General features: G+C 36.1%; 1 protein-coding gene across 2 annotated transcripts; it reads left to right on the forward strand.

Moving 5' to 3' along the window:
- The first annotated feature begins 870 nt into the window (after window positions 1–870).
- On the forward strand, window positions 871–9567 carry LOC103453347 (uncharacterized). Of its 2 annotated transcripts, none has more exons than XM_008392891.4 (16): window positions 871–1010; window positions 1773–2112; window positions 2467–2710; window positions 3270–3547; window positions 3816–3983; window positions 4138–4902; window positions 4993–5087; window positions 5447–5509; window positions 5624–5712; window positions 5810–5875; window positions 6050–6637; window positions 6772–6843; window positions 7011–7081; window positions 7180–7237; window positions 8220–8460; window positions 8725–9567. In XM_008392891.4, exons 2-16 carry the CDS (start codon window positions 1838–1840, stop codon window positions 9378–9380), a joined length of 3729 nt encoding a protein of 1242 aa, XP_008391113.2. In that variant the 5' UTR covers window positions 871–1010; window positions 1773–1837; the 3' UTR covers window positions 9381–9567. The 2 variants fall into 2 exon arrangements, with proteins under 2 accessions (XP_008391113.2, XP_017192540.2); XM_017337051.3 differs by having other exon boundaries at window positions 873–1010; window positions 2467–3067.
- The last annotated feature ends 3326 nt before the right edge of the window (window positions 9568–12893 follow it).

The raw sequence follows: 12893 nt of genomic DNA on the forward strand, positions 1-12893 counted from the left end.
GGCCGAACGACATGGTTGGGTTTCAAACGAAACCTTAAAGAATTTCTTTTGTAATTTTTTTCAATTCCATATATAAGATTAATTAAATTGCATGCATATTCATCACATAATTCAATGCATAAGCAGATATATGATGTAATTCATGGCAATATCAATTCACATAACAATTATGGATATAATGCATACACAATTTATATAAAATCTAAAATTTGAAAAACGTAAAGTTGGGTCATGCATTATGGTGAATGTTCATGCTATTAGGACTACAAAAATATCGAGATAAAAACTGTTGTTTTGAAAGAATCTGATTGTGTGATGATATTGATGAACTAGTTTGATGCAGAAAACTTCCATGCCATGTTCCTAAGCGCAGCAGTAAGAGTGTGTTGATAACGTGTTGTGGCTTATTTTATCTGATAGGGAGAGAGAGGGCCAACAACACAGAGAGAAAATAGAGAGGGATGTGTTTGTAGGGCTGTGTAGAGGATGTGTTTGTTCACCCTACGCAGTGCCTTTATTTATAGTAATAAGGAGGGAAGAATCATTTTCCTCCAAGGAGTACAAGTCTTAATAGGGTAGAATAACTAGAATCAAACTAATCTAGGATTTACATAATCACACTTAAATACAAAGTTTATAACAAAAACAACATAATTATAAAAGGAAAAAGTTTTTCAGCAAATTGTAACGGTATTTCCCAACCCGTCTTATGGGTTGGCAATCAGTAACTCCTTCGAACAATACAAAAAAGAAAGATATGTGTTCATTATCGGTATGCTACACTTATCATCTAATTATACTATCATTTGTATCATTTCTTTTTTAAAGGGCCTGCCAACCCATGTAGGTGTATTAGAAAATAAGAGTACCATTTTTGTTTTATCATTTACGTGTGCGTATTTATACACTAAAAAGTTTATACGAATATAAATATCTCTCCCGCTTTTATTACGTACTCCTCTTTCTCCGATTGCGGGTTTGATCTGAGCTTTACTTTGCTTGAATCTCCGGTACTCTTCCAATCCTCGCTTTTCAAATTTGCTTCATTTCATATATTTTCTGTTAAATTTCGCCTGAATTTAGCTCAATCCCTAGATTTTCTACTTCTGGTCAGCTTAGGGCTCCGCATGCTGTTTGAATTTGGATTTGTTAATTTTTTATTAATTGATTATTTTGAAGTCTCATGTACGTTTTTGCTGCTGGAAAACCCGGGAAATCAAGGGAAAAATATAACTTTTAAAATTCCGAGCCAAAGGGGATTGGGTGCAATTGGATGGAGTTTTGTTTTATAAATTTAAATTTCTTATTTGGGAAAATGTTGAAGAGTTCAAATTCTATCATGTTGAAATGTTGGTTTTGGGAGCAATTTATGATTGGTTTTTGCAAAATTTGGTATTATAATGTCAAAGATGTGATCAAAGTATAACGAGCTTTGATCCAACCAGACATCCTCCGGTTTGGTTAACCAGAGAGTTGTGGAAAAGGAAACGAAGGAACATCTGTTTGCGTTTCTGATACGGTAAATTTTAACATTACCCAAATGGGTGAAAGGGTTTTCTTGAGGCTCAATGGAGCTTGCATTCTTGGTTTTGTCAAGTAAAATTCTGAGGTGTAGCTACCGGCATTATATGGTTGTTGAATAGAGGTGTTATTTAGTATTTAGTATTTTTGTTTAGCGGATATTTTGGCTTACTGCAGCGTAGTTGCTTGTTGACGTGGGTAGGTACTTGATAAGATACTTACTCCTTTTGTTGTTCATTATGTGATAATAGGTACAAACATATTCGATGGTGTAGGACAGGTTCAGAAGCTGCTTAATTAAGGAACTGAGAAACTAATGCTATGTTCTGGGAATAATTTAAACCGTGGTACTGCAACACTGTCATCAGCTATGCCTCCTTTGCTCCAATGTTTGCCATTGGAGCCTATTATGTTAAGCAATCAAAAGTACACTCGCTCAGGTGAACTAAGGAGGGTTCTGGGCTTTCCTCTTGGGAGTTTAACAGATGACCATTCTCTTGGAGTTTTCCATCTGAAGCCTCCACCTCCAGTGGCAACAGAGGAGCTAAAGCACTTCAAAGAAAGTGTGCAAGATGCATCTAGAAAGGCCAGGTATAGTCCGCTCACCCTACAACTACTACTTGCAGTGACAGTTTTTACAACTGAATCGTACATCATTGAAGCCGTAGTTCATGTCTCGAATAATTACGGATGTTTGTTCAATCAAAATGGGGCATTTGGTGATTGAAATCGTGCGGCTTGGTGTTGTTTATATTTAAGAGTAAATTTACTGTAAATTATTTCCGTTGATGTTGGTGGTAACTCATCTCCTTTGATAACTACATAATTGTAGTAAATCATCTCTGTTGAGATTTTGATTATCGTATCGTTAGATGAAATGATTAAAAAATGTTCCAATAATTTCTATAACATATATTAACAATCTTTTTGTTTTTTTCCTACCAGGGACAGAGCAAAAATGTTGCGTGAATCTATTTTCAAATTGGATAAGTACAGAGAAGCTTTAAGCTCAAAGAAGAGACAGCGTAGTGATCTTTCATCAAGTGAGAGGTCCAATGGAGTAAACGTAGTGAAACTCGGAAGTCAGATTTATAAAAACCCTCGTGAAAATATGACTCAAAGATTTGAAGACAGGGCCAAGAGTGTTAGGTTCAACAAACGTTTTAGGACGTCGGTGGCTGATGTGCGGGTTTGTATTCAGATTTAATTGGAATTTTATCCAATTTAATCTACGTCCCTGTGGCTTAGCAATGTATTATTTATTTTTCATATGACATTGAATACAGCAAAAGCTATACTTGTTTTTTATTTTCTTTAGCAATTTTTTTTTCCCTTAATGTTACTCTACTTTCACTTCGTAGTGTATCAAAAAACCAAACCCGCTTTAGTCTTTATATTTCAAGGAAAAAAACCATGGACAAGTTCACAGTAAGAAGCTTAGTTCAAGCATAGTTCAAGCATACTTTTTGGACCAGAATTCTATACTAGATTGATTGGCGAGTTTTCATGCATTTAATGGTTAAAATGAGGCTGTATGAATTAATTGGTGAGTTTTCGTTCTTTATAGTCAGATTTCCTGTTATGTTTAATTGATTTGATTTACGAGTTTTCATGCATTTAGTGGACCAGAATTCTATACTAAATTAGTTCTTTTAATTAAATTTAGCTTCAAGCTTCTTTAAGTGATGATCAGTGCAAACTTCTACGTACATGTGTTTAAGATGTGCACATTTTCTCTATGATATCAGGCAGATGTTAGGTCAGCTGCTACCTCAAGGCAGCAGGTAGTCACAGACAAGGATGAAAAAATGCCTCAGGCTGTTAATGCGGCTTCTGTCAGGATTGAAGAAAAGACCCGTAGATTGCTTGCTGGAGGTGAAGGGTTGGATCAAAAAGTAAAAAAGAAACGTTCGGTGGGAGCAGTGAGTCATAGAATTATAGGTGGTGAATGGGATATACAACAAGCTACACATCCAAAGCTGAGTGATGATCCTAAGCTACGCTCTTGTGACGTACAAGGTGTCAGGTAGATATATGTGTAAACTATCAATATAAATTTTTTAACTTGTCATTCTGCTTGAGTTTTGCAGTTTTTTACAATTTATTCATGTTATCTCTAGTATGACTATTTGAGCAAAGGGAGACTTTTGGGTTGGGAAAATATTTTGTTTTTCAATTTTTTGGACTAGTAAGTTTTTTGCAGTTCTTTTTTATGATTATCCACATTTAGAAATGGTAAAAGGAAAAGACAATGATTTTTCCTTTTTAATATTCTTGCTTTTCATATGTTGCAGATTAAAAACTTCACTTGGAGTTGGGGGAATCAACAAGTCAGAACCATCTTTGGAGTCCAGTAATCTCAGTACCTGTACAGTACTCAAGAATGATATGGAAAATGCTCCTGTTCAAAAAGACCATTCAGTTGTTTTAGAGCAGAAGGTTATGTTGAAAGGAAACATTAAGTATGTATTTTATTCTGTTACCATCCTATCATACTTTGAAGTCATTAGGAATTGTGATTAAAGACCACCAGATAACCTTGACTCTGTTATTTGGAAACCTCACTTTTAGTGGTTACAATTAGGCTGTTGATTTTATCATTGCTCTTTGCATCAGGCTAAATATTCAGGAGGAGAACCCTATAGGCAGTCTTAATACTGTGATAAAAGGAAGGGTTTCTAGGGCGCCACAAACTGGTTCCATCTTGAATCTAGACTCATCACCTAATATTCACTCTCCGTCTGCACCCTTTCAAGGTCGAGAACATCCTGCTGGTGAAAACAAAGGCAAAGTGGCATGTGTTATGAGTAATCAAAAGCGTGTAATGTCGAATGGTTGTTCCGTACAACCTATGGCTCAGTGGGTTGGTCAGAGACCACATAAAAACTCTCGCGCAAGGAGAACAAATTTGGTTGCTCCTATACCAAAAAATGCTGAGGCTCAGATTTCCTGTCACAGTTCTGCAACTTCTAATTTTAGTGCTAGAACTTCTTCTGTTGGGACCAATGGATCACAAATTATGAGCAGTTTAGATAATCACACCCCGAAATCTAAAAGAGAACTTCAGAATGTTTCATCTCCATTTGGGTTATCTGGAAATGAAGAATCTGGAGCTAGGGAAAACAAGTTGAAAGATATGGGAATGGACAGCAGTGACATTGCCTTAGCTGCAGATCAAAAAGTTGTGGCTCGCTTATTCCCCAGCAAGAAGAATAAGTCACCAACTAAAGAAATTGGAGATGGTGTACGAAGACAAGGAAGAAGTGGAAGGTGTTCATCTTTAACAAGGCCTGAGATTCCTCCAATTGTGAAGAAATTGGAGAATTTACCAACCACAAAGCCTCTTCAAGGCATGAAACCTATGTCCGATAAGAATAAAAGGTGACTATATTTTGCGTTATCTGTCACATAGGTATTGTGAAAATGAATTGAGTATTTGACTGAAATCTCATCGATTTTTATGGCATTTAGTAAAACAGGTCATCCGCTCTCAAAAAAGATTAAAGATCACAAGTTCTTAACTCGTGTTGGACCTTCAACATGTAATGGTTCGTCAGATTTCACAGGTAGCGATAAAATATTTTTGCTTTAAGAGGGTTGATTTTCCATTTTGTTTTCTTTCATTTAAAATTATTCAAAGTTTAGTAGTTTACTGATATTCATGGGATTTTGATAAACATTGCAGATTTGAAATCAGCATTACAATTTTTCTTGCAAAACTAGATTTTCTCTCCTTGATTGGCATTTTTTGTTTTTTTATTATTTTATATGCGTTTTTTTTTTTTAATTTTATATGCTTTTTTTTTTTTGCTGGTGTGCATGTTTTATTTAACAAATTCTGTATGAAATATGGTGAAAAAACTTGTGTCAATTGCAGAATTTGGCAATAATACCTTTTAATATATGTTGCCATGTCCTTAAATAGGTGAATCTGAAGACGATCATGAAGAACTATATTTGGCTGCTAATTCTGCTCGTAATGCTAGTAGTATGCTTCTTGGCCTTTTAATACAAACACAGAGTTCAACAGTTCTACACAAAGCAGCATACTTTGTGCTATACATTCATACTTTTTGACTTAAGTTCTCTACGGTTTTTGTAGAATCTGCCTGTTCTGGTCCATTTTGGAAGAAAATGGAATTGCTTTTTGGTTCTCTTGGCTCAGAGGACATATCCTACTTGCAGCAGCAGGTATTAAATTGGCCACCTTGATGAATGTAAAATTTAATGTATATCCTTGGGCCAGACACTTACAATTTTCTTTCCTTATGTATATTGGCTGGATCAGCTAAGTTTTCCAGAGGAGCTTGGTGAGAGTTTGTCTCAGATTTTTAGTGATGAATACAATATTTCGGTAATATAATTAGCCATTGTTCTCGTGAACTTTCATTTGATTTTGTGCATTTCATTAAATTTTCAGATCTTCACGGTTTATGTTCTCAACTAAAAGCAAAGGAGAAAAAGGATGTATAGGAAATAAGTCAAACATTTTTGAGGATGTTAATTTGTTGGAAACTAATTTGTGCAGGGCATTTTGATGCATACAGCAGTCCCTAATTGTTCTGGGGAAAGACAAGGGAGCCATTTTAATCAAGATTCACTGAAGACTGATGCTTTATGTGAAAAACGTGACATGAGAAGGTTGGAAAAGGATACTCCATTGTACCAAAGAGTTCTCTCTGCTTTAATTGTAGAAGAAGGTGAAGAACTTTACCATCAAAGCGAAGGGAAAAATATGCACATGTGGTGTGCTAGTGATGATTCTCATTGTGGTTCATGTAATCAGATTGATGTTGAACCCAAAGATTGGGACAGAATAGAATCTGAAGTTGAATCGAAAGTAGATGTTTCGAGATACTGCATGCTGGACAGACTTTCTTGTGATAAAAGTGCTAAAACTAGTACCCTTAGTAATGGAAACATGTCTAGTTCTTTACACAGCCAGGAACAGTGGGATGGAGATGATGGCCTTTCAGATTCTGATGCGGAGCAACTGCAACCTAGGGGGCTAGACACTCCTTGCTTTCCTTCCTCTGACTGCCAATATCAGTTGATGTGTCTGGATGACAGGCTTCTTCTGGAGCTAGAAAGTATTGATTTATGTCTGGAGAGATTGGTAAGCATTCATTTCAAGCCTTCATCTGTCTTATAAGTGTCGTGGAAAACTTTTATGCCAGTAATTTTTGGTGTTTTATCCAGACTTCTTACCTTTCTTCCTGCTTCTTCTCTTTTGTGTGTGCCTTGCTGCAGCCTGATCTAACAGACGGAGAAGACATGATTAATCAAGATATAATGGGACTCGAGCAAGGGCTGCATCAAGAGGTTGAATTTTCATAGATATTCTTGTTTCAGCTAGCTATATGAATTATGAATCACTGTATATATGCATCTAATTGACTTTCCACAATGATATTTTCTAAAGTATAAATCCCTTTGATTTTTCCTGTTTCTTGTTTCTTGTTTCTTACGTTTCTTTATGTAACTAACAGATCGCGAGGAAGAAGAAAAACTTAGCAAAAATTGATAAAACTATCCAGAAAGAAAGAGTTACAGAAAGACGGTAGGATTGAGAATGCTTTGGCAGTTTTACTTATTGTACTATTTACCTTATTCTTTTAGTTCAGCCATGTTTTGGATTAATGTGGTTTAATATCACAGGAGAACTGAACTAGTTGCAATAGACCAGCTTATTGAGATGGCTTACAGAAAACGATTGGTAATTAGTTTCTATTTTTCAGCTTTGTATTTATACATTTTCAAAATATTCATCTGTTTAAGTTGTTTATCACAAATTCACAAATATAGAACTTTGGAGCATAATCTGACTTTATCGACAGAAGTGAGCAAGGGAAGTAAAACAAGAAATTTGATAAAGTTAGGCACAAATAAAATTAGGCAATGCCTAATTCTAAGTTTCAAACAAATAAATCATTTAATGTAGGAGCAGTGGATACATTGTGATCATATTAGGTAGCAAACCTTGAATGTTACGGTTTAACTTTTCTTACTGTCGTGCCTGTGGGCAAATTACTCTTGTACCCTAGCAACTCTAGCTATGAATAATTCATTGCACTATAAGTCAGGTGCAAACATCAGTTGATTTTAGCAGTCCTAGGACCCGGGATAGACTGATTCTATTTCCACTCAGTTTCCTATTTCCCCATCCCCTTTTAATAATATTTTATTTCAAATTTGTCCTCATAATGTTAACAACAATATTTTCCACTGGAGAATCGGAGATCACCATACTTCCATCGTGGAAATCACTTCATGTACTAACAAACAGCCTCCACAGCAATTCATGTCCTCTTTGCACAGAGCAATCTTTCTTTGTTCCCGTTGTCATATTAAAATCCCTAGTGCATGTGCCTGGCTATACCATCTTTCTCATTAGGCAATAGTTTGAGGTGGGTGGTGCTTTTTATTCAATAATTTGTTTATGATGTGGGTGTCCTTTGATTGATGTAGTTGGCGTGATAGATGTCTTTTAGGGTGGGGTGGCTCAGGGCTGGGAAAATTGAGTGGTGCCACTATATATGAATATTTATGAGGAATTCTAATGTCTGCCATAATTGTAATGTAGAAGGTGAATTTTTAATCAGACCAATGGTGAACCAAGGTGTATGATAGATTATTGAACATTTTCTTTTGGTAAGAGACAGATTACTGAACATTTTCCATCCTCTTAATTTTTACAGGCTTCACTGGGGAGTAATGGTTCCAAAAATGCAGTACGTAAGGTTTCAAAACAAGTAGCATTGGCTTTTCTCAAACGCACGCTTTCTAGATGTCGAAAATTTGAAGAAAGAGGCATTAGTTGCTTTAGTGATCCTGCACTGCAGAAGGTTATATTCTATGAATCTTCATGCAACAATGCTGCAAAGCCTGTTGACTTTAAATGCAACGAAGGTTCCCATCAAGCGGAAGTCAGGAGATCTGGTGTGTGTCGATTAGACTTTAAATGCTTGTGTAATGATATTTATAACTGCCTTTTATTTAATTTATATCCATGAAAGTTACAAGTTTTCTTGCATAGCATACCTTTGTTTTATGTTTCTTTTCCTTTCCTTTTTTGTTCTTAGATGATTCCCATTTTAGGGAAAAAATCATTTTACTTTATCATTAGGAAATTGCAATCAGTAATTGTTGTGGGATACTAAGTTAATAACAATGTAAGATGTGTTGTTTCATTTGATTCTGCAGGGGCAGTGTCCAGTGCGAGTGGGAGATATGATTCCCTTAGTAATAATCTCGACAGGGGTGCTAGTCTTGAAAGGGGTTCATCAGCGGCTCTTCATGCTGTCATTGACTCGTCTGGTCAAGCTTCTTCCACACATGGATCAAAGTTGAACCTTAACAAGGGGAAGAAGCGGGAACTGCTGATTACTGATGTTGGTGGAAGTGCATCCTCAATGTTAACTTCAGCTCTAGACACCACTCTTCACGAAGTAAAGGGAAAGAAAAGTGAGAGAGATAAGGACCGAAATTTAGATAATTTCAGAAACAGTTCGCCCAGTGGAGCTGGTCGCGCATCATTGGACTCCTCTGGAAGTGAAAGCAAAACAAAAGGAAAGTCCAGGCAAAATAATACTAAGTTACCAAGTCAATCAGTTGGTAATGCCAGCAATAAAAGGAATAGGGTGGGGCCGTCGTTGCCCAGCAATACACGTTCATCTTTGTCTAAAGAGACAGATGAACCCACTGATTTTGCAAATTTGCAACTGCCTGAATTAGATTCACCGGAAGAGAATCAAGATCTCAGTACATGGTTGAACTTTGATGAAGATGGCCTGCAAGATCATGATTCCATTGGCCTTGAAATACCAATGGACGATCTCTCAGAGTTGATGCTTATGTGAGACAGTTTAAACTACTTGTTTCACCCTGATCGCCTTCCGGCTGTTGCGTCACAAAACCCCTTATTCCAGATTGAAACAAAGTTAGTCTAACCACACCAGGTTGTAATTGTAATTCTCTTTTTAACGAATATCGATGTAATCGAAGAATTTTGATTGTAAAACCCAGATGTGTTTTCTTTGATTGTAACACTGCTTGGTATCCCCTTCCAGAGAATGATACCAGGCATGGAATTGGATCCTCTCCGAGGCAAACCCTCGGATCCTCCTAACCCACTAACACGGGCCGTTGGATTTTGATCCAACGGCTACAAACACGGAGGTCCTTTTAAAAGTTATAATAATTGTAGCCGTTTGATTAAAATCTAATGGCCTGTGTTATTGGGTCAGAAGGATCCTGAGGGTTTGCCTCGGAGAGGATCCAATGCCACCAGGCATTACTCCCACTCATGTAATTTTTGTGCCTGTCTGCGTATCTGCAAAGTGATTGGATCTCACTTGTCGAAATGTACAACTGAAAATAGCTCTTATTTTCCTATTTTTCTTATACGGTATGTACCGCTGGGTTTGAGTGGTTCAGAAAGAAAATTAATTGTTAAATCTTGCATATGGTGACATCATGGACCTTTACGACGGTTAGATCTTGTTTCAAACTAGAGTGAATTGCAAGATTGTGATTTCTAGACTGATCTGTAAATTCCATGCAATTCTTACAAACCCTATACTCTACTGGCAAGATCGCAGGATTAAACACTAAAATAAAACCATCATGTAGAATGGTTAAATGAATTCCGACCTAGCAAGCTAATTATTTCAAAGATAATATTATTAGTTAAGACCTAAAAAATGGATGATTTAGATCATTGGCCGTGTGGGCTCAAAAAGTGGCTTGTACCATAGTAACATTTCTGTACACGGACGACGAGTTTATGCTTTAAGGTGTTGTATACAAATTTACGTGTTGTAATATAGTTAAGTAAATTGGTTATATTACGTGATAGTGACTGTACTATAGTACAAAATAATTTCTAGTACAACACATTTCCAATTCAATTATCGTTTTAGTGAACGATCATCTTAGTGATAACTTTAAATTATTTTGTAATTCCCTAATAATCAAATGGAGTTGTCACGAAGGAAGGGGTTGTTTGGGAGTTTGCATTATTCTATATGTTTCTTCCGGAAAGATCATTACGCATGTAATATATGCAAACAACTATCCACCAACTACAGGTCAATAGCTTGTTAATTTTAGACGATAATATAAATCAATTGCAAGCATTGGATCGGTCTCCTACTATTAGTTTTGTAGTATATATGCAAGATCAGGTCAGCTTTAGCAATCAATATTAATTTATGCATTCTTTTGAATGTGCAGATTTAAGTTTGGTCAAGTTAGGTTTAATCAATGCATTTGGTTTAACATTCTAGTAGATACGATGTTGGGTTTCTACCTGATGCATTCCCAATTTGAAACTCCTCCTACCCTAAATTATAATAAACGTTCAAACACTTCATGAAAATATAAGGAAACATATTTTCACAGAACGATATATGTTTCATTAAATCATTGGTAAATTAATCGAACCTAATGTACAAAGACGTATGCTTTAAAGTAAAGGAAGATGGATGGATAGGGTTATATATATCATATATAATGTCGCCTATGATATCAAATGGGGATAACAAAGCCATGCTGATAGTGATGGATATTGCCAACCCTAGCCTCTTATTTATAATTTACTCCATGTCGACGCGGTAATGGCCCGAAAAGTAAAGGCCAATTGGGAAGCAAAGAAACGTATTATATATAATTTAGAATGCTTAAAACCTACTAATGATTTCATCCTATGGGTATGGGGGGTTAATTAGAGTAATTAACTAGTCAACTTCAACTACAGTAGAATGGCATACTCGACGTTCAGATTCTTCTACTCAACCAAGTGCTACAAAATCTTCACACGAAGATTTGTAAAGGAAATATGTCGGTATCTGCTTAGTTTCTGTTTGGCTACCAAGGTACATGGAGCTTATTATTTAACAATTTCATTGACAAAATTATGCTTGTTGATTGTTTTGCAAAGTAAGTATGCGATCAAGGGCAGCCCAAGGCGAGCCAGTGAAAGGAGTCCTTGAGTTTTCAAGTCCTTAATGTGTCACACATTCATATATGGTGTGTTTTAAGTGATAAATTAGAATAATCTAATATATAATGACTTAGAAAAAGTAAAATGGGTGGTAACAAGAAAATAAAAGGCCATACGTACAAAGACTTAATCAACACACAAACATCACAAATAATAAAGTTTCCTACCAAACTTTTTTCAATAGATAACATAGTATTTGATCAACTTCAAATAAAATTTAAATTCATAGTTTGATAGTAATTACCTTAAGTTGCAGTCTTCTAGACTTTATGTGAGTTAATTCGAAAATCCACTGAAATATGAAACCCTAGGTCGTATGTTCCAACATAATCGCTTCCTTCATCTTTACTTGTTTAATGTTCATTTTGTTTGTTTGGCTTTTTACGTTTAATTTTTACATGATGAACGGTGAAGGGATGAAACGAATGGTCCAAAGTAAACAATCCCAGCATTATAAATCGCTCATGTTGGAATGTAATTACATGAAGTGAGGTAGCTGCGACACATTGGTTTTTCAGTTTCAAACTCGTCCCACTATTTTGGATATTCATGTAACTTAAAACAAGATCTTCCATGCTTTGAGCTGCACAACAAGTGCAACCTTCCTCAGAAGTATGAGAAGGCAGTTGTCTCGAATCTGAGTTTGACTTTGCAGGTGTAGATGACAAAAGGACAACAACATAAGACCATTCTATCTACGCAAGTAAAGACGTTTGCAATGGCGAATTTCTAGGCATAGAACGACTGGTAGGCTGGGTCGATCATGTGATCGGTGTGGTTTAATCAGGTTTCAAGGTATCATCCAACCGTTCAGCTAGTTCGAGTATTGTCTGTCAAACGAAATGCCAAGGAAGAAGCATGATGAACAATCATCTCTAGGGTCTGGTTTTGGTTCTTAATTCGAATATGAATCTAGTTCGGAATTATTTGGGTCATTTTTTGAATCTGGGTGAGGGTTGTGTTGAGTTCTGCAATCTGAGAACTCCAATCATAAGTAAAAAAAGAAGAAGTAGGATATGGCATGACATGTGGCGTTCTTTCCCCTGGTGTCGCAAACATGGGTATTAGGGTTTGCTAGAGTATGATTGTCAGGATAAATCTGACATGTAGAAGCCGATGAAGAAGTCATTAAGCTATGATCTTCAAAGTTGACCTAAGACCTTCTCCTCTCATTCTTAATACGTTCAAGTAACAATAGATTTTAGTTGAATTATGAGCACTATTTTTGTGAGAGTAAAGGCCACCTTTATATAGGTAGACAATCCCTACGATTCATCTATTAGAATCCTTGTAGGAAAACAACATTGTCTCCCCATTTTAGTTTAAGTGAGTAATTTAAGATCAACTCTAAGTTTTAATCCAATAAGAC

The sequence above is a fragment of the Malus domestica genome, chromosome 11, assembly GCF_042453785.1.
Source record: "Malus domestica chromosome 11, GDT2T_hap1".
Classification (NCBI taxonomy): Eukaryota; Viridiplantae; Streptophyta; class Magnoliopsida; order Rosales; family Rosaceae; genus Malus; species Malus domestica.

What these genes read in the sequence shown, in the direction of transcription:
- LOC103453347 (XM_008392891.4), top strand. Translation starts at nt 1,838, where the DNA reads ATGCTATGTTCTGGGAATAATTTAAACCGTGGTACTGCAACACTGTCA. An exon ending in ATGTCCGATAAGAATAAAAG is followed by an intron (nt 4,903 to 4,992) that starts GTGACTATATTT and finishes TATGGCATTTAG; the next exon opens with TAAAACAGGTCATCCGCTCT. An exon ending in AGCAAGGGCTGCATCAAGAG is followed by an intron (nt 6,844 to 7,010) that starts GTTGAATTTTCA and finishes TGTAACTAACAG; the next exon opens with ATCGCGAGGAAGAAGAAAAA.